Source organism: Lethenteron reissneri, unplaced genomic scaffold (assembly GCF_015708825.2).
Source record: "Lethenteron reissneri isolate LAM-NWPU_2019-01 unplaced genomic scaffold, ASM1570882v1 scaffold_1915, whole genome shotgun sequence".
Taxonomy (NCBI): domain Eukaryota; kingdom Metazoa; phylum Chordata; class Hyperoartia; order Petromyzontiformes; family Petromyzontidae; genus Lethenteron; species Lethenteron reissneri.
The window spans coordinates 110,137-137,378 of record NW_026891680.1 but is presented as its reverse complement, the minus strand read 5'-3'; the positions used below and the strand labels follow the sequence as shown (position 1 = coordinate 137,378).

The 27,242-nt window shown below is 46.0% G+C and overlaps 1 protein-coding gene across 1 annotated transcript in view; it reads left to right on the top strand.

Annotated features, from left to right (window-relative positions):
• Nucleotides 1–24,109, top strand: part of LOC133339573 (glycine receptor subunit alphaZ1-like) — a 30,384-nt gene extending 6,275 nt beyond the window's left edge. Inside the window, exons 3-13 of the mRNA XM_061547683.1 lie at nucleotides 4,617–4,684; nucleotides 5,421–5,653; nucleotides 6,983–7,065; nucleotides 8,733–8,870; nucleotides 10,373–10,587; nucleotides 11,936–12,109; nucleotides 13,198–13,284; nucleotides 14,513–14,593; nucleotides 16,376–16,462; nucleotides 17,722–17,808; nucleotides 18,173–24,109. Coding sequence (XP_061403667.1) covers nucleotides 4,617–4,684; nucleotides 5,421–5,653; nucleotides 6,983–7,065; nucleotides 8,733–8,870; nucleotides 10,373–10,587; nucleotides 11,936–12,109; nucleotides 13,198–13,284; nucleotides 14,513–14,593; nucleotides 16,376–16,462; nucleotides 17,722–17,808; nucleotides 18,173–18,352 — 1,433 coding nt within the window. The 3' untranslated portion in view covers nucleotides 18,353–24,109. The remainder of the gene's footprint in view (nucleotides 1–4,616; nucleotides 4,685–5,420; nucleotides 5,654–6,982; nucleotides 7,066–8,732; nucleotides 8,871–10,372; nucleotides 10,588–11,935; nucleotides 12,110–13,197; nucleotides 13,285–14,512; nucleotides 14,594–16,375; nucleotides 16,463–17,721; nucleotides 17,809–18,172) is intronic.
• The last annotated feature ends 3,133 nt before the right edge of the window (nucleotides 24,110–27,242 follow it).

The window sequence follows — 27,242 nt, the reverse complement described above, 5'->3', positions numbered from 1 at the left end:
AGCCATTGGAAATCATCGCGCCAACGTGGGAGCTTCATCGGTCTGAATTTAGTTTCATCAATGACTACGCCACGAACGAATATCATGATATCTGTGTAGACATGACAGTCGCGTCAGGTGTCGGTAGGGCTCAATAAACACAAATTTTGGCGGAATTTTTTTTCATTTGACCAGGTGAGGCCCACGTGGCCTCACCCAAAAGAAAACCCCAACCCCCCTCCACAAACATGGATCAGGTCCATACGTTATCATGTGCAACAACAGTGACTTGCGCACAAACACGTCCACGTCGTCGATGCCTACGAGCACCTCGTGTCTTCTTTTAGCCCTCCCCCCTCCCGATACGTTCCATTCATTGGCTACCACATTCTGATAAGCTCCCCCCCCCCTCTCCCCTTAACTTGTATTTAAGAGCTTGCATCTTGAATTCCTGCCTCACTTGATACAGCAAATCTGGCTGTGACGGTCCCACCTGATGACGGAGACTTGTGTTGCCTCCGAAACGTCGTGATTTTTATTTTATTTTTATTAATTTTAATTTAATTTTTTACCTACGTGACTTTACCGAAAGAACTAAGAGTATGAATCCTTGCAGTCACGAAAGTTTCAAATCTAGAATCCATAATAGAAGTTTTATTTTGGGTTAGATCGTGTAAATATAAATGTGTTGTTAAACCCGCCACCTCCTGCCACAGCCAATTAGTAAGCATTTGTCACGTAGACAAACATGCCAATTTGTTACTAGTGTAATAAAGGACTCGTTCACTGTGTCTGTCTCCGTTGTCCTTTATTCGGGTTCTTTACAACTTGTCCCACACGGCCCTCACTCAGAGCCTCTCCGCTCGGCAGCTCGATGCTGCCGTCGCTCCCGTAGCCTTTCTCCACTCCGATGCAGCTCCGCTGCAGGTTCCCTCGTGCAGGCCTCCGGCTGCTCTCACTGCAGCCCCCCCGCTGCTGCCCGTTCCTCCGTGCTCGGTCACCGCTGGCCGACGGTGCCGAGTCTTACTGTGTGTGTGGCGATCTCGCCACTCTCCAACCTCCGCCCTGCGTGGCCTCACTCTATCTCTATCTCCAACTCTCTCCCGTCTCTTCCGGTATCTCTCCCTTAAGACCTCATCCCTCTCTCTCACGTGACCTAACTCCTCCCCCTGTGACGTCATATCCGCGAGGCCGTTTACGCCCGCATTACACCAGTGTAATGTGAGGATATATCCGGGTCGCTGACGGATCACAACTCGTCACGATGATTGGCTCTGCCGGTCCTGGTCCATAGCCAATGGGGGGAAGCCTAGGGGCGTGGCCCTGATGTAACGGGAAGGTGACATCTGTAAGTAGAGGATTGGTTCTGCTGGCTTTAGCCACAGCCAATGGGGAGACGAGTCAGGGTCGTGGTCCCGGGAGCCTACGATGGAGTCTAGAAGATTTCATAGAGGCTAACCAGGATTGGTGGAAAGGTACCACGTGACCCGGGTATTAAATAGGGGTGGAGACGAACAACACGTGGTCAGAACTGGAATGAACGGAGGGTGAGGCCACGCGAGAGCGGGGGTCCAGGCTGCCACGTGGCTGCGCGCGTCTCTCTCTCTCTCTCTATCTCCCTCACGCTGTCTGTCAGCAGCGTGAAGGAGTATTGTAAAGAAAGACAAATAAAGACCGGATTCCATAAGACGCTTCACGACCTTTATTACACTAGTACAGCACACCGGTGTGTTGGAGAGTAAACATCTGTGTGCTGTACACACCCACCCGGGGCCTCTCACCAGGGCTTACTCCGGAATAGGAGACAGACCACCCCCAATGGAAGGGTTTGACTCCAGTGCCAATGCTGTTGTGTGGAGGTGAGACCGACTATGTATAATCCGGTACCTTTAAGCCCCCTCCACGAGCTCTGGATCTTCCCCACCACCCCCCCCCCCCAATGACGTGACGTTCCACGTCCCCGTAGCTGAGCGTACATTGCCAAGGTCCAGTGCGTCCGAGACCGTCCTTCTCCCTACACACGCCGGCATCGCACATCCACCCCACGACCTTCGTCCTGCGGACGGTGGGCCAGAGATCGCAACCAGGTACCCGATACCCGTACCCTACCCGATACCCGGCTACCCGTACCCAGCCAGGTACAGGTACCCATTTGCGACCCTGGTGCGGCCGGGTACGGGTAGGCTGTGAGTCACTTGTGAGTAACCGCTTGTCACTCATTTCGGGTAGGGTACAGGTAGGGAACGGGAACCCGTACCCGGTCGGGTACGGGTACGGGTACCGATTTGCGACCCTGGTGCGGCCAGGTACGGGTATGGGTAAGGAATCAAAACCCATTTGCGACCTCTGCGGTGGGCCCCACAGTATGTTGCCACGTAGCCATTTCGGGCAGGGCCCGACCGGGTTACGTGGGGGGGGAGGGGGTCACTTGGCCACCGGGCACTTGTTGGCGGACGACACACCCAGGCCTGGCTTTAGGGGGGTGTCCTGATATCCCTTGTCCGGGGCAAGGTTCTCTGATTTTTATATTTTTGAACCATTCAGGAGCGGCTTTTTGTTGATGTTGCTCCGGTTAATCCTAAATCCAGGTTATCGCCTAAACAGTCGAGTAGATGTATATCTGATTTTGATTGGATCATTATTTTAATGCGGTTGGCTCACATTAAATTTGATTTCTCTAAGACGAAGGTACTTTTCAAGCCCACCGGCTATCAACAAAGATTCGTTCATGAAGCCATCCATATATACAGACACAATTGCCACCGAGCGGATGGGTACACACTCAGCAATCATTGGAAGGATGTCATCAACCACTTTAAGTCATAACTTGTTGTATGTTTCCTTGTCACCTTCCATGCTTCACCTTGGTGCTCTCTGACCCCAGGGCACATATGCCCCGCCCACTTCGTTCTGGGGTTACTCGGCCACCGGGCGCTTGTTGATGAATGACACCCCCAGGGCGAGGTTCTCTGACTTTTATATTTCTGAACCATTCAGGAGCGCCTTTTTATTGTTGTTGCTCCGGTTAATCCTAAATCCGCGTTAGCATCTATACAGTAGAATAGTTGTATATCTTTACAACAGAGGGCAGAGTTTGACGGATTTTGATTGGAGCGGCTCTGATACCCACTTCCGTGGTCTCCAGAGCCCAGAGGAGCAGTGTTCACATTTTTTTGAAGCACCCTACATTGTAACACGGGAACAAAAAAAATACATCTCCATCCGTAGCTATTGCAGTCAAAGTGAGGGGGGGGGGGAGAAAGGAGAGGGCCATCCCTCAGTCAGATGTTGCATAGCCACTACCTCCCTCCCCTTGTCCCGGTCAAAATAGCTCATTACGCCCTTTCCGATATCCCCACGCAGTCCTCTACGTCGACCTGGGTACGGTGGCGTTGGCGGGGACAAGTCCAGAGGCTCATTGCCAACGTCGAGGCCTGCTGCTCACCACGACGAAAGGGCCTTCTTTCTCACGAGAGGGCCTTCTTTCTCACTAGAGGGCCTTCTTTCTCACGAGAGGGCCTTTTTTCTCACGAGAGGGCCTTTTTTCTCACGAGAGGGCCTTCTTTCTCACGAGAGGGCCTTCTTTCTCACGAGAGGGCCTTCTTTCTCACGAGAGGGCCTTCTTTCTCACGAGAGCTCCTTCTTTCTCACGAGAGGGTCTTCCTTCTCACGAGAGCGCCTTCTTTCTCACGAGAGGGTCTTCTTTCTCACGAGAGGGCCTTCTTTCTCACGAGAGGGCCTTCTTTCTCACAAGAGGGCCTTCTTTCTCACGAGAGCGCCTTCTTTCTCACAAGAGGGCCTTCTTTCTCACGAGAGGGCCTTCCTTCTCACGAGAGCGCCTTCTTTCTCACGAGAGGGCCTTCTTTCTCACGAGAGGGCCTTCTTTCTCACGAGAGGGCCTTCTTTCTCACGAGAGCTCCTTCTTTCTCACGAGAGGGCCTTCTTTCTCACGAGAGGGTCTTCTTTCTCACGAGAGGGTCTTCCTTCTCACGAGAGCGCCTTCTTTCTCACGAGAGGGTCTTCTTTCTCACGAGAGGGCCTTCTTTCTCACGAGAGGGCCTTCTTTCTCACGAGAGGGCCTTCTTTCTCACGAGAGCGCCTTCTTTCTCACAAGAGGGCCTTCTTTCTCACAAGAGGGCCTTCTTTCTCACGAGAGGGCCTTCTTTCTCACGAGAGGGCCTTTTTTCTCACGAGAGGGCCTTCTTTCTCACGAGAGGGCCTTTTTTCTCACGAGAGGGCCTTCTTTCTCACGAGAGGGCCTTCTTTCTCACGAGAGCGCCTTCTTTCTCACGAGAGGGCCTTTTTTCTCACGAGAGGGCCTTTTTTCTCACGAGAGGGCCTTCCTTCTCACGAGAGGGTCTTCCTTCTCACGAGAGGGCCTTCTTTCTCACCCCCTGTCTCTCTCCACTCGCCCCACCACCACCGGCCACCACCACCACCACCGTCCGTCCGTCTGTCCACCAACACCACCACTGTGCTCTACCACCTCCATCACCGTCCACCACCGTCCTTTGCTGCTGGTCGATGTTCATCCCGGGTGCATGCCTGTCGATGGTGTCATATTTGGGGGGTCGGAAACATATTTGTTTTTTAGCTTGGTTTTTACTTTTTTGTTTACTTTTTACATTAATCTACAGGTGAGCCCACCGTCGTGAACATCAGCATGACTGTCAAGAACATCGCCTCTATCGATGTCACAAATATGGCGAGTATTGAAAGGGCACACACACACACGAGGGTATAATTTCTGTCATGCGAAAAATGCAATTATGCGGTGGGAGGGGAAAGCGGTGGGCACTGCTCATTTGTGGCAGGGATTGTTATTTTAAAAAAATATTTTTTGGTTGTTGCCGCTATTGCCGTGACCCCCGCCGATCCTACCGAAGAGGAAACAACGATGGCGAAAAGGAATGGAAAACGGCAGCAAAGGCTGAGGGAGGAGGAGTTGGAGGAGAGGGGGGAGGCAGGGAGGGAGGGAGGCAGGGAGGTTTTGTGGTTCCTTCGTGGCAAGCCCTACGTTGCGTGTGCTGAGTGTGCGACCTCAAAGCGCCGCTGGATATTCGTTTGGTGACCGCAAGCCGATGCACCTCGGGCGAGCGGCGTTATGCGAGACGGTCGGAAAAGATGAGAGGGGAGGGATTCAGAATGGGGGTTTGGTCACACAGAAGTTGCATCATTTATGGGAGGGTTAAGATAAAGAAAAGTGCATTAATTTGTTCAGTAACGGAGCGGTTATTGTGCTTATTGTGGGCACCTGATTTGCGTGCAATTCTTTTTTGTTAAAAGTGCGCCTTCGAGACGTCATAACTTGCTCGGTTAATTGAAAAACATCAGCACGTGGCATAATTCCCCCATTTTATCCCATGCTGTCCTCTCATCCCTTCCGTCCACACCCCCTCTGCAACTCCCCCCCCCCCGCTCCCCATTGCCCCAATGAACAGGACTACAAAATGACCATCTTCCTGGTGCGCCAATGGCGCGACAGCCGCCTCAAACTCCGCAAGGAGGCGCAGCTACGAGAAGATCACATTGACATGCCCGACGAAGCGGTGAGCCTCCTGTGGAGGCCCAGCGTCTTCTTCGACAACGAGAAGGACTCGGTGGTGCACTCCGTGACGGCGCCCAACAGCATGCTGAAGATCTACAACGACAGCAGAGTCCTGTTCTCCATGAGGTCAACGCACACACACGCACACGGCGGCTTCGGGCGTTCGCCTTTGTAGCGTCTGAGGCTATCGGGAAATCGCCGTTGGAGCATCTGAGGTTATTGGGAATTCCCAGTTGGAGCATCTGATGCTATCAGGAATTCCCCTTTGGACCATTTTAGGCCATCTGGAATTCCAAATTGGAGTTTCTAAGGCCATTGGGAATTCCCCTTTGGAGTATCTGAGGCATTGGGAATTTCTCTTTGGGGCATCTGAAGCCATTGGGAATTTCCCTTTGGATCATCTGAGGCCATCTGAAATTCCCCTTTTGACCATCTGAGGCCTTTGGGCATTCCCCTTTGGAGCATTAAAGGCAGTCTAGAATTCCCCTTCAGAACATCGCAGGCCATGTTTATTTTCAGTGTCATCATGCAGCGCCTTTAGCCGGGGTTAGAACTCCATCTCAACAGAGACCTCACCACAGAAATGTTCACTTTGGGCCATCGCTAAGACCCGGATTGGGTGTTGCAGCATCTCCTCCAACCTCATCTTCCACCCGTGCCTTGCAAGTGTACAGTTGAATGCACTCGACAGCACAGTATATAATACTTACCGTCGTTATGATCAAGCAATCTTTTCTATTCATGAAAAAACATTTGCCATCCATTATCATTAGCGCTATTAACGATACGTCAACGAAGCCCTAATGTATGGTTTCTCATGGGAAATAAATACCACATCCCCATATATACAATAGTGCCGATTCGATTAGGAACGGCGACATCTTGAGCTGTAGGCGTGGTCTTCCCGTGTGGTTTGTTTTGTTTGTAGCTTTACTGGTTTCAATCTCTCGACGTGGCCAGCAACGGTGAATCGTCTGATGTGACCCACGTGAAACGAGGCGGGGTGATCAAAGTAATTCAATCATATTATTGGCCTCATTAAAAAGACACGATGCAAGCTTCGAGTTTTTGCTACCTCTGACGGTAACCAGTTTCCGTTCTGGCCAGTGGACTTATGAAGAAGAACCTCTCTCCTGTTGGAAGTGTGATGATGATACCATGAGCCAGAACCAATTCCATTGGCTTGCCGGGAACTGGACATTGATCCAGTTCCCGACAAGCAGTGGCAGCCCCTCCCCCCCCCCACCCATCCTGATATTTGACATGGCCACAGTCGTTCATTTTTATGCATCTCCAACTGGTGGGTCTATCACGTGACCCAACTGGCAGCAAGCAGGTATTGTCACCCGGACTTAGTTGGTGAGTAGCAAGTCGTTTCATCCTTGTTGTGGTGTCTCACCGTGTGTGTCTACGATGCTGATCTGTATGCGTGTCCAAATGTGTTTCTTGTTTTAGAATCACGCTAACCCTCAGCTGTCCCATGAACATCGAAAAGTTCCCTTGGGATATCCAAACCTGCCCCTTGACCATCACCAGTGGTAAGACGTAAGTGTGAAAGCCAGGGGTTAAGGCCATGATTAAGTGTCAGCGGATCATGAGTCGGATGTCTAGGTCAGAAGGTTATGGGTCAGAATTCAAGCCCAGCTGGGGATTCCTCCCGCATTGTAAACGATAAGCCACTTTGTTGAGCTCTCATTTGTGGTCAGGTAGCTTCTGAAAATAAGTTCCTACTTTAGTGGGTTTTGCCCGGTGGGATGTGGATGGTTTACCTTCACCTGTAATGTGTTTGGGTTATTTGATTTTCTTTCTTGTTCTTTGCACTCCCATCGTGTTTTTGTACTGTTTGTTGTTGTAACCTTCTTACCCCATGTGCCTACTGGACATCTTTGAAAAATAGCTTCAGAGCTCTTCAGATTCCTCCTGCAGTATAAATAACTATTCTGATTCCGATAAATAACGCAACAAATTCCATCGTGGGTTTGATCGGGGCCATTTTGGCAGCTATTAAACACACAACTATTTATAAATATGCTACACTCAATACCGATGACCCTTCCACATCGCGTGGGTCAGGGGCGCAGGCCTCCCACGATCTGGAAAACCCGCATAAATTATCTTGGTCCCCTTTTTAAGTTATCTCGACATTTCCTGCCTTTGCGTGTCGGCTGCTGGCTTTCGCGTTCTTTTCGCAGACTTAGATCTTTTTACAAAATTTTACTTAACGTTTTTTTCCGTATATTTATGGTATTTAAAGATAAAATACATGAATATTATACAGTACTGTACATATATTTTATGCATTTATGAGTTACTAAACTTTTTGTGTGTCGTCTGCTGGCCTTCGCAAAACTCCCAAAAATCCCCATTTTATTTCTCATGCCGACCCCACCATATATCGAAACCGCAATGGGGAAAGTCGCGATGCAGAGGGGTCATCACATCTACGCCTCTATTTAATGAACGAAACAGGTGGACTTCTCCACAAATCTGGCTTTCGCCTGATGAAGCTCGTCGTAATTACTGGCTAAACGTCGTACTCAGATTGTAAATGTTGTGGCTTGGCTCTCCAACACACAACCGGTGTGCTGTACGAGTAACGAATTGGCACGTTCTGTTAACGTGACAAACCCTCTTAATAATTGTCTGTGTCGGGTGGTGACGGGTTTAACGACACATTTATATTTTTACGCGATCTATCCCAAAAAAACCTCTATTATTGATCAGTATCGCACTTATGAGTCCATAATGAGGACCAAACAATTTCACACTTGCCTCTCTGTCACCGCTGCCTCATGGGATGGCCACATTGTGCAACTTCTGTCGATTTGGTGGAATACACCGTCACACTCTCAGCCCTCCTCATGGTGTGGTTTGTGCACAAAGGCTAGAGAACACATCGTACTTGCAGTGTGGCACTTACATTACAAAATGGCCTGTAAATATTTATAGCACCAAATACATCATGGGAGTACTGGCTTCCTGCAGCTTGTGGGCACATCTTTTCCCCGCTGTTTGTATTTGTCTGCCCACCTGCACACATTCTGTCCGTGTGTCTCATGGACTTTCTCATCATTTCGAGAACGCGATGGATTTTAATGACAAATTGCGCTGTGGTAACCATAATGATTTTACGGTCACCCCATCTGTCCTGTCACTCCTAATGTGATCTCTCTCTCGTGTTGCATGTGGCGGTGCCGGGTCCCAGCCAGCTACACGGCAAACGAAATGCTTCTGCAATGGGACAACAAAGAGAGAAGCATCATCCACAAGGACATCACGAACCTCCAGTTTGAATTAGAAAATATCATATTGTCCGACAACTGTACCAACTCTGAAATCATGGGTATACCTTACCTCCAAGCCTAAATAAAACCCTAACCGCTCCCTCAATAAATGAACCAGGATTTTACCAAGCAGGCCAAGGGCATGACGGACCAATTCCAGCAAGCTGGTGCGAGCAGGGCCGTATTATCCAGTAGCCACTGTGCCTCGGACCTACGACATTTTTTTGGCCGCATTTTTTGTTCGTATGATAAAAAAACCGGTAACCAAGATATATTCTTGAATACATATATTTACGTGGTTCCTCGCTGCAATTTATTTGCAGTCGTAACTAGTCATCTACTTGTTGTTAGTGAGGCTCATTACACCTAAAATAACATTAAACAATCGTTCAGCGTCAACGAAAGTAAAGCAACGCGGCATTTGCCATGCGGGTGTCCCGTCAGAACATTGAATTTGTTATCGAAATGGACGGCATCCTTTAAAAGCTGTCATCCGATATGATAACCATAGTAATAAAACAAGTTTAATAAATTTTAGCTTATAATATTTCTAGGAATACCTTGCTTGTTTCACTAATTTTAAATTAAATCTGCTTACCTGCGTCACACAGAACGGCTCCAATCGAATGAGGGCACAGACTAAATATTGAACCGTATTAGTAGCGACCTCTGTCCAGCAGCTGGACGAAGTCGACTTGAAAGAAGCGGAGTGACAGTGACGGTAGTGACATGGGCAGCAGTATCAACTGGAGAAAGTTATCACTGAAGGCCTACAAAAAACAGACGTTCCTGTGACCTACAATAACTTTAATCTGGACATGGGTACGAGTGGACTCCATCGATAACTCTATTGCCACGAATGTGTGAAATCTCGTGTATGTTAATAATAGTAGGGGTTTTCCCCTTTTTTCTGGCAACAAAACTGAAACCTTTTTACAAGGATTCATGTCTGCATTAAACACAATACTTGCTGTCAAAATGCAAAAAAAAACACTCCATTGGTACCTCATTTGCCAGTAAAAAATATGATATTTGTTTTTTTACCCTTCTATCTGGCAACAAAACTGACACCTTTTTACAAGGAGTCATGTTTACATAGACCACAATACCTGCAGTCATAATGCAAACCAAAAACATAACTCTGTATGCACTGTCCTTGAAGTTTATTGGTCCACACCCGAGACAGCTTTCCTTAGAGCCTAGTCTCACATGGTGTTGGACCAGATGACGCCAAAAGGCGCACAACTCAAAGACAATGCACCATCAGAGTATGAGAGCTCGGGGTAAGCATTTACACCATTGGAACCTCATTTGCATGGCATACAGAGTTATGTTTTTTGTTTGCATTATGACTGCAGGTATTGTGGTCTATGCAAACATGATTCATTGTAAAAAGGTGTCAGTTTTGTTGCCAGATAGAAGGGTAAAAAAAACAATTATCAAAAAACACACTATGATAATATATTCATTGTCCTTGAAACTGATTGGTCCACACCAAGAAAGCCGTCCCTTATCCCTATCGCTAACTTTATGTCTAAACTCTCACCCGCCCTCTCCCAAGGAAACTTTTCGTGCCTGCACGCCGGTTTCAAGCTGCGTCGGACAATATCTTCCTCCGACAAGCAAATGCTCACGTCGAGTTTCCTCATCTCCTTTCTGTCCTGCTTTACATTCCTGATCCCCATCGAGAACGCGGGGGCCCGCGTCTCCATCGGCGTTGCCACCACCATCTCGATGGTCACGCAGTGTGCCAGCACTCACGCCAACATGCCCAAGGTGCTCCGTCAGCCCCCAGAGTGGACTTCTTTTTACACTATGTTTTGTTTTGTTATTCAACGTGAGCCCAGTATGGAGTCTCAACACCGTAACGGTGAGGACACGGTGGGGGAGAGGGCACAGAAACTCCACGGAGTTTGCATGTTCGCCTCGTAGTTGTGTGGATTTTTCTCCGGTTTTTCCCCCTCCACATTTGGAATCGACGTCACGCGTTCAGAGTATTTGGCTGCTATACATTTCCACGCGATGATTATAAACCGCTTCGTTGAGCTATATTTGTGTCCACGTCACTTTTGAAAAAGAGCTACGTAGCTCAGTGGGCCTCACCCAGAGATTTTATCTTTAAACGTGACTTTACCGAAAGAACCAAAGAGTAATTCCTGCAGTCACGAAAGCTCCAAATTAAGATTGAACCACTTCTACTGGGAAGTTTTAAGTTTATCTTTTTCTCTCTCTCTGGGTTTTTTGTTTTCTCTCTCTGCCTGTGTCCTCTCTTTGGAATTTTCACACTTAAATTCTAACTTAGCAATCTTTGAAATACGTAATCAACCAGGCTATGCGTTAATTGTGTGTTGACCGACTCTCTGTGTTGCATTACATTACATTTCGATATTTTGCTAATTTAGTGTGTCTCTCTCCCGTTCTCCTAATTTTCAAGCTTGCGTACCGTACCACGCGTCGTCCTACTCATTGACATGCAATTTTTTTCTCTGACCCCTCCCTCTCTCCGCCCCGCCCCCTCTCTCTATATAAGGCCTCGTCACAGAGACGATCTCTCTCTTTGTGCCGATGCGTGTTCTCTCTCTGTGTATCTTTGTGATATCTGTCTGCTTATATGTCTGTCTATAGTTTTCTGGTTAGATTTTTGTTGCTATTTCTTTTATACCTGATGATGATTGCTTGTGTTGCAATCGAAACGTCGTAGTATGCTATTATTTAATTTATTATTTTATCTTTATACGTGACTTTACCGAAAGAACCAAAGAGTAATTCCTGCAGTCACGAAAGCTCCAAATTAAGATTGTCCAGCTGCTGTTTGGGCGTGGCCGAGTGTACACGGTATGACCAACGGGTCCAATCACGATGCATCCACGTGTTCGTGACGCACAAGGAACCTCGCTCCACGTGGCAATTTCACCCTAACACGTGTCATAGAGCGGCAAGATGCGGTACAAAACTCTCACTTGGCACCTCTGAACTGCAACACACTGCTGAGTGCACAATTATACTTGAGATTCATTCTAGGTTATCCCACACCAGCAACACCGGTAACGATTGAAATGGGAAAAAAAAAATCACCCTTCGATGTCGCTTACACATATGTCACTCTGTGTGTACCCGCGTGCAGGTTCCGTACATGACATCCATGGATTGTTGGTTCAACATTTCCTTGCTGTTCATCATCATCATCTTTATAGTTAGCATTATGCAGATTTGTTTATGCGGTAGCAAGAAGGACAACTTCACACAAAGAGTAGGGACACCAGCAACTACTTCAACGCAGTCACGACAGACACAAGATGTAAGGATCAACCTGTGTAGTCACAACGGCACGTATAACGTCGCGGCCATCTACGTCACAAGCACAATCAGCAATTGCTATCATCTGTTCCTTCGATCAGCTCATTGGCCTGAACATGTTACCGTTTCCAAGATTATAAGTAACTATGGACTGTGGACCATATCGTATACCGCTGTAATCTGTGCTTCTTCAACGGAGGAGAAATAGGAAAACTCCAGCAACATATCAGCAGTCTCCCTTCTGCGTGATACATTGGTGCAATAAAGCAGGACTCCTGCAGTTTAGCCGCCACTGCCAACCTTGTAATGTGGGTGGTGGTGGTGATGTTGCACGTAGTCTATTAATCTAGCACTGGAGGCAGCAGCGAGTGTTGATTGATCTGACAAATGTTGTGAAACTCCCCGTGGCTGTCGATCAGGAGCCATGCACCGGCTTGTCAGAAAGCGGTACAGCAAAAATGTGGACTTCACCTCTTTGGCCTTTCTCCAGGTGCTCTGGCTTTCACTTATACATGACTCATGGATTGGCCGATAACACCTTCATATACGGAAGACCATAGAGCTCCTGCGATTTTTTTAAAGCGCCAACTTGCCACAAGGCTGCTACTTTTGCCTTTCTGGTCATCTGTGGTTCATTATCGCGTCCCTGGGTCATCCGCTTTCTAACCCTAATCCTGACTCGCCAGGAGAAAGTGGTACAGGAAATACGTGGACTCCACCTATTCAATAATGTATGGGATAAGAGTTGGTGGCAGTAATCGTTTGAGGTTCGGGGGTGGTGAGGTTTTACGAAGGGGATTGGGAGAAGGTCAAGTCGGGTTGGTTGAGAAGGGTCGAGAAGGGCCCGACAAAGTATGAAGAGCCTGGCTAGCGGCCCCTTGCTTAGCAGTGGCTGAGGCAGCCCTGTTTCCAAGTGTGTCCATGTGAGTTCAGGGACACGCAAAAGTATAGAAAGGCGTGAATGCGTGCGCTTTGTTCTTACTTCTTGAAAACCGTTTTAGAGGAAGTCGTTAAGGTCACATACAGTGGTGTTGTTGACGAATGTGTTTGAGGTTTCTCTGGTAACGGGAAAATCAATGACTTCAACAGGGACAAGGGACTTCCTCTCAATCGGCCTCAGCAGCCACTTCAGACTCTGGTGATGACATATCAACTTCCTCGGGCGTTGCCCAACCGGTAAGTTGCGTGGCTTGCAGTGCATCCCTAGGAAGGCTAAAAACCAACCTGCAGCCCAATTCATTGGCTGTGGATTGTGGCCATGCAAACCCAAATCTGCCTTATGATCACGAACACGGTCCGAGAGATGTCGTTGATTTTCCCCAATGTAACTGCTGCCGCAGATACAGCTTAGTTTGTAGACGCCGGGATATTGCAGGTCAGGAATCTTGTCCTTCACATATGAGATCAGATCACGGATTTTATGCACTGTGTTAAATCGGACCTGGATCTTGTGTTTGTTCAAGATTTTGGAAATCTTTTTGGTTTTCCTTGCTATGTAAGGCAGGGTGATGGTTTTGATTGGATCTTCACATGGCTCCCTCCTCACGGTTGGGGTGATGGCTTTGCAGATTCAGTAGTCAGAATATTAATTCGCCTTGTGAGCTTGGTGTACTTATTTGAGTTCACTGGTTAGGTGTTGATGGTCGGAGATACATCGAGCTCTATGGTGTAGCATTTTGTGGAGGGAATTCTTCTGGGATGGATGGTGGTGGGAATCAGGTTTTAGGTAAGCGTCAGTATGGGTTAATTTCCTGTAGACAGAATGGCTCATTGAGCCATCTGGTCTCTTTTTGATTTAGACATCCAAGACAGGTAGCATGCTATCTTTTTCTACCTCCATGGTGAATTTGATTGCTGGGTGTATGGAATAGATGTGGTTCAGGAATTGTTTCAGAGCCGGTCGGCCATGTGGCCATCCACGTACCTCTTCCACAAGGACGAGCGTAGAGTGGATTTCCGTGAAAATGTTGGACACAACCGGAGATCATGGAGAACCTATTGGGGTGACTTCAGATTGTTTGTAGAAGGTTTCACTCCAGGTGAAGTATGTATTGGTGAGAGTGTCTCACCAGGGCTGGTACATCAGCATTCAATCCTTATTGGACCAAATCTTCAATTATTGCAATGGTACCAGGCACAGAAACTTTGGTGAAAAAATAAACTACATCGAAACTAACGAGAAAATCACCTAGGGACAGTGAGATGTCTTTAATTGACGATAGCTGGTGAGCTGAGTTAAGAACAGAAGTGAAGCATTGATTGCTCAGAAGATATTTACGTGCCACATTCTCCAAAGAAGGACCGTCACTTGCTATGTTTATGTTCTTGTAAGGCCACATGCAGGGGTGTTATTGATGGATGTGCTGAAGTTATCTCTGTAAAGTGAGAGTCAATGCCCCGACAGGAACAACGCGAGCCAGCAGACACTCCGGGCTCTGGTGAAAACAACGAGCAAGTTCCCTTGATCCCAAGGCAACGTCAATCGGTAAGTGCGCGGCTTCCAGTGCATCCTGGCAGCCCACGAATGGAAAGTTTAATGAAAGGGCCGATAGTTTCTCGCCATGCAACCCAAACTCTGGACCTAATTCTAAAACCATAGAGACACACGGGCAGGATGCAATGAGACCCATGAAAAGAAAACAGATCCATAGGCACATTCAAGACAAGCCACAGTAGTGTGATTGTGGCCATGGAATCCAAACTATGTACCGCACAGTAAGCCCACTGTAGCCTGCACTCTTTTATTGTAGGCTTAGCAAAACCAATACAAACTCTCTCTTCTGAAGCCTTCACGTCGTGACGAGTAGACCTCGACATTTACATCTAGCTCATAAATGGAGTGCCATACACAAGAATAGAATGGGATATAAATGATCATAGACAATTGATGATTACCCATTGATGACATCACAGTGACCATCACAATCAATGGTACAACCGCTTGCTCCTTGGGGCCTAGATATTAATAAGGGCACGGCAAACATCACTGAGGAATGTTCAATGACGTTCTTCACCTTATGTGACACCTTCACTTCTGACAGTAAATATAGCATGGAAGGTACGATTAGGAGTATGGTTCAAACCCATTATTTCTCCCCTCCCTCTCGCTCAAGGATGTATTTCAAGTACAGTCTATCGTCATATAAAGTGGTAGTTGCATTCCGGAAGTACACCGCGTTATGGAAACTTCGCGTTATAATAAATCATATAATATAGGGTTTGGCACAGTCTGCGATAACACTTGAGATGCGTTTGCATGCTGAACAAAGAGTGAGGCGTGTGGTTAGCTTTTAGAAACATCCAGTAGCATCGTATCACGTGCAATGCGAGGCAGCCATACAACATCCTACTTGCAAGACCTAGTTGCTTTCACTCAATCAGGAAAAACACCGGTCCCATTTCACCCAATCACCTGCCACTACTGCCTCATGGTATGCTGGCTAATGCCAATTAAAAACTAAACTGTGATAGGTGGCTTTGATCTTATGCCCTGCTCCTGCCTATTTAGGCCCCACTCCATCCTGTTTAGGAACTGCCCCTTCCTGTTTAGGCCCTGCCCCTTGCTGTTTTGGCCCCGCCCTTTTAACAGGCTCGTTTGGGTGGTGGTGGGGGATGTAAAAAAGGGGAGGGGGGGGTGCGGCATGCAGCAGCAGCAGTAGGTGGGAAAAGTAGCTTTAGGGGGTGGGGCAAGCTTCACGATGACCACCAAAAGCTCTCTTTGAGCCGCAAGATAACAATGGACGTAGAATCGCTCTCAAAGTGTGTCCTACTTATCAACTCCACGACACTTGACGTGTCTTAACAGCCTCGTTTTTTGCATTGGCTTTGCTCAACGCAGAGGCGTTTATTAAAGAGGTTGAGGCTGTTTAGACACGTGCTGCCAGGCTTGCCAAGCCGGCGTTAGCCTGCTGCTGCTCGTGCCGATTGGCTGGCTGGGAATCGTGATGACCGACACGCAGGGTGGGCCGGGTGGTGTTCGATTACGATTGGCTGTGACGGGATTGAGAAGGGTCCAGAAGGGCCCAGGAAAGTATAAAGAGCTTGGCTAGCGGCCCTTTGTTTAGCAGTGGCTGAGGCAGCCCTGTTTCCAAGTGTGTACGTGTGAGTTCAGGAATGTGCAAGAGTATAGATAGCCGTGAATGCGTGCGCTCAGTTCTTACTTCTTGCAAACCGTTTTAGAGGAAGTTGTTAAGGTTACACACAGTGGCGTTGTTGACGAATGTGTTTGAGGTTTCTCTGGTAACGGGAAAATCAATGGCCTCAACAGGGACAAGGGACTTCCTCTCAAATGGCCTCAGCAACCACTTTGGACCTCCGTGAGGACAGACCGACTTCACCGGGCCGTGCCTCACTGGTAAGTTGTGTTGCTTGCAGTGCATCCCTAGGAAGGCTACGAACCAGCCTGCAGCCCAATTAATGGGCTGTGAATTGTGGCCATGCAAACCCAAAACTGCGGACCACGTGGCAAAGCAACGTGGATGGCACTCGTTCAGCGGACGATGAACACCAAAAACTCAATGAGCTCTCCTCCCAAATGACCCTACTGGACACTACGTAGCTCATCGAATTTCTCTGGGACGAATAAATAGTATTATACAGATCACAGTTTAGTTTTGAATTGGCTAGTGCCAATTCAAAACTAAACTGTTATAGGTGCCTTTCCTTTTCAGCCTTGCTCCTTCCTGTTTAGGCCCCACTACTTCCTGTTTAGGCCCCACTACTTCCTGTTTAGGCCCCACTACTTCCTGTTTAGGCCCTGCCCCTTCCTGTTTATGACATTCCTTTCTTGTTTTGGCCCCGCCCCTTTAACAGGACACACGCGGTGGGGCTCGTTTGGGTGGTGGTTGGGGAAGTGGAAGGGGGGGGGGCATGCAGCAGCAGCAGTAGGTGGGGACAGTAGCTTTAGGGGGTGGGGCAAGCTTCACAATGACCACCAAAAGCTCTCTTTGAGCTGCAAGTTAACAATAGACGTAGAATCGCTCTCAAAGTGTGTCCTACTTATCAACTCCATGGCACTTGACGTGTCTTAACAGCCTTGTTTTTTGCATTTGCTTTGCTCAACGCAGAGGCGTTGTTTGATGAGGTCGGGGCCATTTAGACACGCACTGCAAGGTTTGCCAAGCCGGCGTTAGCCTGCTGCTGCTCATGCCGATTGGCTGGCCGGGGATCGTGATGCCCGACTCGCTGGGTGGGCCGGGCAATGTTCAATTACCATTGTCTGTGACGGAATGACAGGATACCAGCTGTCAAAATCACCAAAAAGAGGATAAGAGTCGGCGGCGGTCATAATTTGAGGTGCAGGGTGGTGAGGTTTTATGAAGGGGATTGGGAGAAGGTCCAGTCGGGTCGGTTGAGAAGGATCCAAAAGGGCTCAAGAAAGTATGAAGAGCCTGGCTAGCGGCCCTTTGCTTAGCTGTGGCTGAGGCAGCCTTGTTTCCAAGTGTGTCCATGTGAGTTCAGGAATGCGCAAGAGTATAGATAGGCGTGAATGCGTGCGCTCGGTTCTTACTCCTTGAAAACTGTTTGGATGAAGTCGTTAAGAACACACAGTGGTGTTGTTGACGAATGTGTTTGAGGTTTCTCTGGTAATGGGAACATAAATGACCTCAACAGGGACAACGGACTTCCTCTCAATCGGCCTCAGCAGCCACTTTGGACTCTGGTGAGGACAGACCAACTTCCACGGGCCGTGCCTCACCGGTAAGTTGCGTGGCTTGCAGTGCATCCCTAGGAAGGCTACTAACCAGCCTGCAGCCCAATTAATGGGCTGTGGATTGTGGCCATGCAAACCCAAAACTGTGGACCACGTGGCAAGGCAACGTGGACTGTACTCGTTTAGCATACGATGAACACCAAAAACTCAATGAGCTCTCCTCCCCATTGACCTACTGGAAATTACGTAACGTTCTGACACCGTTCCCCTACTGGACATCTCTGACAAGAAACCTTCATAGCTCATCGAATTTCTCCAGGACGAATACAGATTCTGATTCTAATAACCCCCCCCCCCCTCCTTTGTCTGTGACCCTTCCCCCCCCCCCCCTACTCAACCTCTCCACACTAGGATTCCAATGCGGGCAAACAATCACCAATCGTCAAGATGAAGAAATGCATCTTAATTTTATGCAACGAACATGAAATGCGTATTGGTGTTGTCTGTTTTGGCATATCTCTAGGATTCATAGTTGCCCTTTTTGTAGTGCACATGCGCTATCATAAATGTCTGGATATATCTTTAATATAGATTGACCCAAATCATTCCGTGTTTCATCGAATCACTGGCCCAATTAGTGATTATTCAATCACTTGTCTAGTGAGCGATTATCAATCACTTGACCAATTAGAGGTCTTCCAATGACGTGTCTAATTAGTGATTATCAATCACTTGACCAATTACAGATTTCCCAATCATGTGTCTAATTAGTGATTATCAATCACTTGTCCAATTAGCGATTATCGAATCACTGGTCTAGTTAGCGATCGTCTATCGTCGAGTTAGCGATTATCCAATAACTTTATCGGGACCTCCTTTGCCAGTACCAAAATATAAGAATAGCTTTTTCCCCTTTTTTCTGGCAACAAAACTGAAACCTTTTTACGAGGAATGATGCCTGCATTAACCACAATACTTGTGGTCGGAATGCAAACAAAAACATACTCTGATAAAATATGCATTGTCCAAGAAAATGATTGGTCCACACCAGAGACAGCTTTCTTTTGAGCTGGTCGAACATCATTTGAGACGAGAAGAATCAACAAACTTGTTCCAAATTCACAATCATCGAATCACTTGTCCAGTTAGCGAATATCCAATAACTCACTTACAATTAGCGATTATCAATCACTTGTCAAATTAGCGATCATCAATCACTTGTTCCATTAGCGACTGATCGTGAAAATCTTCTACCGTGGGATATGTAAATTGTTACGTTTAACGTGCGGCACAGGGAGGCTGATGGATGGCCGTCAGAATGGAGGCAAAGAAGGAGACGTTCTAAACGGTACAGGACAACAATTGGCAAACGAGAAAGCACAAGGTGGTAAAAGAAAGGCAGTGCACAAGACTTGACAGTGCACAAAGGAAAATCGCAAAATACACAAAGACATACAGGCCGAGATGTGACCAAATGGTGAACATGGAATGGACGTGCAAGTCCTCTATTTATGTTGGGAATGCATCCCTGGAAAACGTGACTTTAGGCCGAAACAACGTAAATAAGAACAAATGTTCTTGTTGACTTAACGATGTACATTTGGATTCATCCCTGTGGGCGGTGGTGTGGGGGTCATTTTTCCGGTCAAAATTTGCAGACGAAAATATTAATTTTGTTTACTTTACCAGGTTAAGGCCTCACTGAGCTGCTATGTAGTGGCTCACCTCCGTGCGCCGACCTCCACGTGGTGGCTGCTCTGCGATATTACATTAACATGCTAATCTCTCACATTGACATAGCCACCTCCACGCGCTCGCTGTGGAGGCCGCTCTCCGATCTTACATTGACATGCTAATCTCTCACATTAACATCACTAGCCCCACCCACTTCGCTTATGACCCTTGGGCTACACCCATTTTAAACCTTTAAAAAACAGCCTGCCTTCAGCAGCTTCCCCCTCTTTTTTCCTCCTGATCATGATCGATTGGGTTGTGATCGAAACGTCGTAGTTTTTTGGTTAGTTTAATTTCATTTTTTATTAATTTGAACCTAACTACATGACTTTAGCGAAAAACCGAAAGAATATGTAGTAGCTCCTAGCTATCACAAATGATAGCAGCTCAACAAAGGGGATGATATCATCATCATCATCATCGTCACATGTAAATATATAGCAGCAGCCAAATAGTCTAAACGTGTGTTTCTAAATGTGGAAGGGAAATCTCAGAGGACACAAAGAGAGACACTGCAAACTCCAAATATACAGCAGCAGGCATCGTCAGGGTCGGTATCGAACCCATGACCCCCTGCATACCAGACGAGGTAGTTAACATCTCCTAGTCACCGAGATGTTGATGAAAGAAAGAGACGCAGACTCCATATGTATAGCAGCAGGCATCGTCAGGGTCGGGGTCGAACCCATGACCTCCTGCATACCAGATGAGGGAGTTAACATCTCCTAGCCAACGTGATGATGCGAGAGAGACGCAGATTCCAAATATACAGCAGCAGGCGTCGTCAGGGTCAGGATCGAACCCACAATCTCCTGTGTACCAGGCGAGGTAGTTAACATCTCCTAGCCACCGTGGCGCCCCTGTGGTTCTTGCCTGGAATTAAAAAATATATATTGAAAGTAGCAGCAACAAAAGATGACTAAAGATAACCAAAAAAGATGTTAGGTTACAAGTTTAAATACATAACGTGAGTTAACCGAATTGTATGCTTACCAGAGATGGTGGTATTTAGAGAGGGTAGCAAGGGCGGTATCCAGTATGGCGATGTTGTGAGGAGCAGTCTGTTCTTGTGCAACGTGGTAGTTTGCATTCCTCAAGAACACCGCGTTATGGAAAAAAATCGCATCCTAATAATTAATTATATCGGTATTGAGTGTGCACAGATTATCGCCCAAGCGACCAGCTGGATAATTATCTTGATGGTCGAGCCAGTGAATGATATATCACTGTGTAGCAAAAATAAATTGTTCCTGGATAGTGTTTTTTCCTAATTGTTTATGCCTCAAAAGTACAGAAAATGGCTATTATTCCCCACAAACTTTGCTTTTGTGACCAGGACAGTTATATTCTTGAAATTTACCTATTTTCAATGAGAAAAACGCGTGCATTTGTGTCATTTGCTTTGGGTCTTTCGGTAAAGGCACGTAGATAGGTTCAAAGAAAACAACAAAAAACGACGTTTCGATCGCAACACAAGCGGTTGTCATCATGAAAAGAGGGGTTAGCGTCTAAAGACAACTGTTTATAAAGGTTTGAAATGGGCGTAGCTGAAATAGCAGCAGCCATTGTTAGTGTAAGTGGTGGGCAGCGACTAAGTGGGTGGTTGGTTTTCCACCAATCAAAGTCTGCCAGGTAAAAATTTGCATGTCAATGCAAGATCGCCGAGCATTCTCCACAGCGAGCGCGCCGAAGTGGCTATGTTACTGTGAGAGATTAGCATGATGTTAATGTGAGAGATTAGCATGATGTTAATGTGAGAGATTAGCATGATGTTAATGTGAGAAATTAGCGTGATGTTAATGTGAAAGATTAGCACGATGTTAATGTGAGAAATTAGCATGTAATTGTAAGAAAGGAGAGTGGCCTCCTCTACGAGTGCACGGAAGTGGCTATGTTAATGTGAGAGATTAGCGTGATGTTAATGTGAGAGATTAGCATGATGTTAATGTGAGAAATTAGAGTGCACGGAAGTGGCTATGTTAATGTGAGAGATTAGCGCGATGTTAATGTTATAAATTAGCATGTAACTGTAAGATAGGAGAGCAGCCTCCTCTACGAGCGCACTGAGGTGGCTATGTTAATGTGAGAGATTAGCATGTCAATGCAAAATCGGTGAGCGGCCTCCATGGCGAGCGCGCCGAGGTGGCTATGTTACTGTGAGAGATTAGCATGTCAATGCAAAATCGGTGAGCGGCCTCCACGACGAGCGCACTGAGGTGGCTATGTTACTGTGAGAGATTAGCATGTCAAAAGCAGATCGGTGTGCGCACTGAGGTGACTATGTTAATGTGAGAGATTAGCGCGATGTTAATGTTATAAATTAGCATGTAACTGTAAGATAGTAGGAGAGCGGCCTCCTCTACGAGTGCACGGAGGTGGCTATGTTAATGTGAGAGATTAGCATGATATTAATGTGAGAAATTAGAGTGCACGGAAGTGGCTATGTTAATGTGAGAGATTAGCATGATGATAATGTGAAAAATTAGAGTGCACAGAAGTGGCTATGTTAATGTGAGAAATTAGCGCGATGTTAATGTTATAAATTAGCATGTAACTGTAAGATAGGAGGAGAGCGGCCTCCTCTACGAGTGCACGGAGGTGGCTATGTTAATGTGAGAAATGTCATCTGTTAATGTAGAAAATCAGAAAGCCGAAAATAACAACTAATATCGGAAGGTGGTAGGATGGGAACATCACAGCCAGTTATGACTTAAACTGGTTGATAACGTCCTTCCAATGATTGCTCAGTTTGTACCCATCTTCTCGGTTGAAATTGTGTCTGTGTCTATATATATGGATGGCTTCATGAACGAATCTTTGTTGATAGCCAGTGGGGTTGCAAAGTATCTTCGTCTTAGAGAAATCAATTTTGTGTGAGTCCACCGCATTAAAACAATGATCAGCCACGGTCGAGGTATTGGTCCTACCGCATTTCAGATCTGCCTCGTGTTCACAAACACGGGCCGAGACATGTCGCTTAGTTTTGTATGAGGAAGGCGTGCAGGCTGCTGCACAGCAGCAAACCATCCGGGAGGGAGCCCACGTTGGGTGCTCGCAGCCATGAGCAAGTGCCCTTGCATGTGCAAAGACTGTGTCAGCAAGTCTCGACGTGAAGACAGATGCAAAGAGAAGGCTCCAGCAAGTCTGGACGATCTTGGTTGGGGAAACTCCCCAGAGTGTCCAAAAGAGACTGCGGAGGAAATTCCCCCAGAGAATCCGCGAGGATAAAAGCAGGGCAAGAAGGGATGTTCGGGGCTGTCGAGAAGGACTCGGGCCGTCGTCGCTGTCTTCACGTTGTCGCTGTCTGCTCCGACATCCGATCTTCAGGTCGGCATTATCTCATGACAATGTGGTCCTCAGCTCTGTTGCGTGCAATAAAATAAACCTCTACAGCTCTGCTGGACGAGCTGCAAGCGCTCTGGGCCAGCGCCGCTATGGAGCAATCCGACTGATGATCGAGCCTGGAGGGTGGGCAGCTCTGAGTGGACAGCGAGCCGCGTTGCTCACAGCAGACCGAGCCTACTGATCAACGCATCCCTGGTGGGACTTTGAGGGTAATTTTGGGGGCTGGTAGAAGACAGAAGGCGGACACGGACTCACCAACAGATGCACCCGTCACGTGACCATGCAGCTCACGGGTGGGGACGCCACCTCGTGCGAGGTTCGCACGGGAACCAACTCAGATCACTCTACACATCGTGACTAGTGGACCGTGCATCACGATTGCCACCCTGATAATCAAAACCAAGGTGGCGGGATGAATATTTTAGTTGAGATAGTCGCCGTTTGCTTTTCTTTTAATCGCATAATCTTGCTCATGCTATCGTTGATGTCATTCCAACCATATGATAATAATTCATTTTATGAACCCATATGCCTGAATAGATACTATGATTTTTAGATGGTAGCAGTTTCTTTTCATTTAATCGCAAACTCTTGCTAACTCGATCGTTGATGTTATTCTAAACATTTGATAAGCATTCATTTATGAACCAATATGCCTGCATTGACACTATGATTTTTAGATAGTAGCTGTTTGTTTTCATTTTAATCGCATACTCTTGCAAATCTGACCGTTGATGCCTTCTAAACATCTGATAAGGATACATTATATTGTAACACGAATTCTGACATTGATACTGCTATTGTGGGTTAGCCTATACGTAGTCTTTGATCACGTGATTGTGAGATCGGATTGTTGGTGCTTCTGAACATTCGATAGGCATATTTTATGGCCATGCATTCCGTATGAATATTGCTATTTTAGGGTCTGCCTATTGCTTTATTTTTTTATCACGTGATCGTAAACATTAGCCAATACTTTTTTTTTTGAATATCATACAGATTCATGAGTACGTATATTTGCATGGGTACTGTCGTTGCTATTAATTCCTGTTGATAGGAGTTCTAGAATCTAGAGTAAGTTGATATTAAAGCTGCTTAGATTAAAAACACAGGTTTCCGAGTGCTTCTTTCCGAAATGCGTGCATCACTGTCGTAATAGCGAACTGTATCCTGCGTTGAGATCTGAATCCCGAGACCTGACATAATTACACACGTAATTGGTACAGCGAGAACCATTGACATTATCACGATTTCTTTCGATTTAAAGCTTTCGTGACTGCAGGGATTCATCTTCTTGGTTCTTTCGGTAAAGTCACGTAGAATGGAAATAATAAAATAATAAAAATAAAATATAATTAAATCATTCTCACGACGTTTCGGCCACAACGCAAGCAGCCGTCATCAGGTGAAGAACAGGTCTGTCGGAAAGACAGCGTCGTGAGAATTGTATTTTATTATGTTTTATTTTTATTATTTTATTATTTCCCTTCTACGTGACTTTACCGAAAGAACCAAGAAGATGAATACCCGGACTAATAATAAGAATCAAGGAGACAAATCCCCACACGCACATGAAACACATACCCAGACTGATGATAAGAAGACTAATGACAAGGGTGCGTCAACTGTTAGTGATAACGAAGAACCTCGCTGCTCATTGAGTGATATGAATACGGTCGTTTATAAGTACATTAGTCGTTATTTTTAATTTTAATCGCATAAAAAATACCAATAGATTCAGCGATGTAAACTAAACGTTTGAAACCTTCGTTACGAATCTACACGCTTACAGGGAAAATATATTGTGTTAAACCTTTCTTTTGATCACAGAATCTTGCCCTCGAATTAATTGAAGCCTTAGCCAAAAGATAAGCATCTGCGTAAGCAGACATACACCGCTGTACACCATTGTTCCAAGACATTTAGTTAATTGTATAATCTTGCCGATGAATCCATTGACGTATCCTTTTGCCTTCGGGATATAATAATATTTTTTATTACCTTTCGAATGAATATCGTCGCATGCATGTTTAAGGACTTTTTCCTATCGCCGTATATGCTCGCGTTACTCGGAGGAATTAATCAATTTTGATTTAAAGCTTTCGTGACTGCATGGATTCATATTCTTGGTTCTTTCGGTAAAGTCACGTAGAAGGGAAATAATAAAATAATATAAATATGAAACAATAACAATATATAAACAATATATAAATATATTGTTTTATATTAATATTATTTTATTATTTCCCTTCTATGTGACTTTACCGAAAGAACCAAGAATATGAATTAATCAATTGTTCGGTTGCCCAGTTTAACAACGTAATCACTGATGGTTAAATGTACGGATCAATGAGGAGAACATCTCAAGGGGTACTGTATTGATAATTCCAAGCATGAGAGTTCGCATATTAGAGTGTTATGTTTTTGTTCAGAAATTAAAATTGCTTAACACAAAAGAGTCTGAGTGGTACCTTCCTGAGTTTATGTGTAAGAGACCTGACATAAACACATTAAGACATAATCAGTAAATGTTAAAGTGAGAATAATTGTGTTATCCCGATTGATAATACAACCCTAGACAACGAAGCCGAGCTTAATTTAGCATAATTACATCACACTTGGATAACTTCATACAACTTCTTGGTTCTTTCGGTAAAGTCACGTAGAAGGGAAATAATAAAATAATAAAAATAAAACATAAACATAATAAAATACAATTCTCACGACGTTTGTTTTTATTATTTTATCACTTCCCTTCTACGAGACTTTACCGAAAGAACCAAGAAGATGAATCCCTGCAGTCACGAAAGCTTTAAATCGAAATTTAACTTCATACAACTCATTGTATTATCCCGATTGACAATACAACCCTAGACAACGAAGCTAAGCCTAATTATAATAACTGCATACATTAGTAATCGCATACATTTGCATAACCTAATACGATTGCCTTCCCAATTAGCATAGATTATGTACATCTTACCTATAAACGTCACTTTTTCTCTGTCCGTCTGTCTGTCTATCCCTCTGTGTACGCTTGCTTGCGAGGGATTTGGCGCTCGGGCCGTGGGGTTTAGGACAAACAAATTTGCCGGGAGGCACGTCCCGTGCCCCGCGGTGAACATAGGCATTTCCGATTTTTCGTCCGTCGCCTTTAAATAGGTCCGATTATCGATTTAGTGCGATTTCTCTTTAATTATTTATTTACTATTGCGATTAGACAGTATTTTTGTAGCGCGGTGGGGGGGGGGGGGTAGCGGCCCAGCCCGCAGCCTCGCCCGGCTGGGCAATCTAGGCGAGGCCGGAGGCTCTGCACGGTACTAGGCTTCGACACCCCACACTTGTCAGGCGAAGACTTTGTGCTATAAACTCGATGTACCCAGCATTGTCTGGGGGAAAAATACATTTAAAATCTTCTGAAAACTTAAAAGCATAACATACCAATGAAAATAAAACTCTGTAATAAAAAATGTAAATCGTAAACGTGCCGAGGATCGATTCTTTGAATCGCGCAAAGGAATCGAAGGTTGTAGATTCATTTAGAATCGGCCTATTCCCGTTTTACAAAAGTTGGTTATAGAGTCGATATAAACTGCTACGAACGGCGTTGACCGGGGGAAAAATAGATTTAAAAAAACTTCTGAAAACTTGAAAGCATAACATATACAAATGAAAATAAAACTCATTAATTACAATGAAACCCAAGCGCGCCAAGAATCGATGCTTTAAATGAAGACTGTACAAATAGTTATTAAGATGGGTGAGTGTACTGGCAGCCTATAATGTAGACTGTAGCCTGATTATTAAGCTGGGTGAGTGTACTGGCAGTCTATAATGTAGACTGTTGCCTGGTTATTAAGTAAAGTGAGTCAGTTTTTTAACACGTAGGCTTTCGCGACCAATATTATTCATAATCAACGTTTTTGGGTTTAGACCGCGTTATTTATAAATGTGTCGTAACCCTCCACCACCCGACATGGCCAATCAGTAAAAAAGTGTCACGTTGACAAAATACTAATAGTTCACTGCTTTAGCCCACCGGTGTGTTGAAGCGTGAAACCACAGCATTTACAATTTTTGAGTACGACGTTTTGCTGATGCTGGATGCAATTACCAGCGAAACGTCGTACTCAAAAATTGTCTGTCCGTCTGTTCGTCTGTGTACGCTCGCTTGCGAGGGATTTGGCGCTCGGACCGTGGGGTTTAGGCCGATTTTTTTTGCCGGGAGGCACGTCCCGTGGCCCGCGGTGGGAATAGGCATGTCCGTTTTTTCATCCATCACCTTTAAAGTGGTTTAATTATCGATTTAGTGATATTCAACTAGATTTATTTATTTCCCCGCGCCGCTTGGCGCGCGACAGCACACATTTGCGTATAGGCCGCTGTCGGTAGCCTAAAAGAG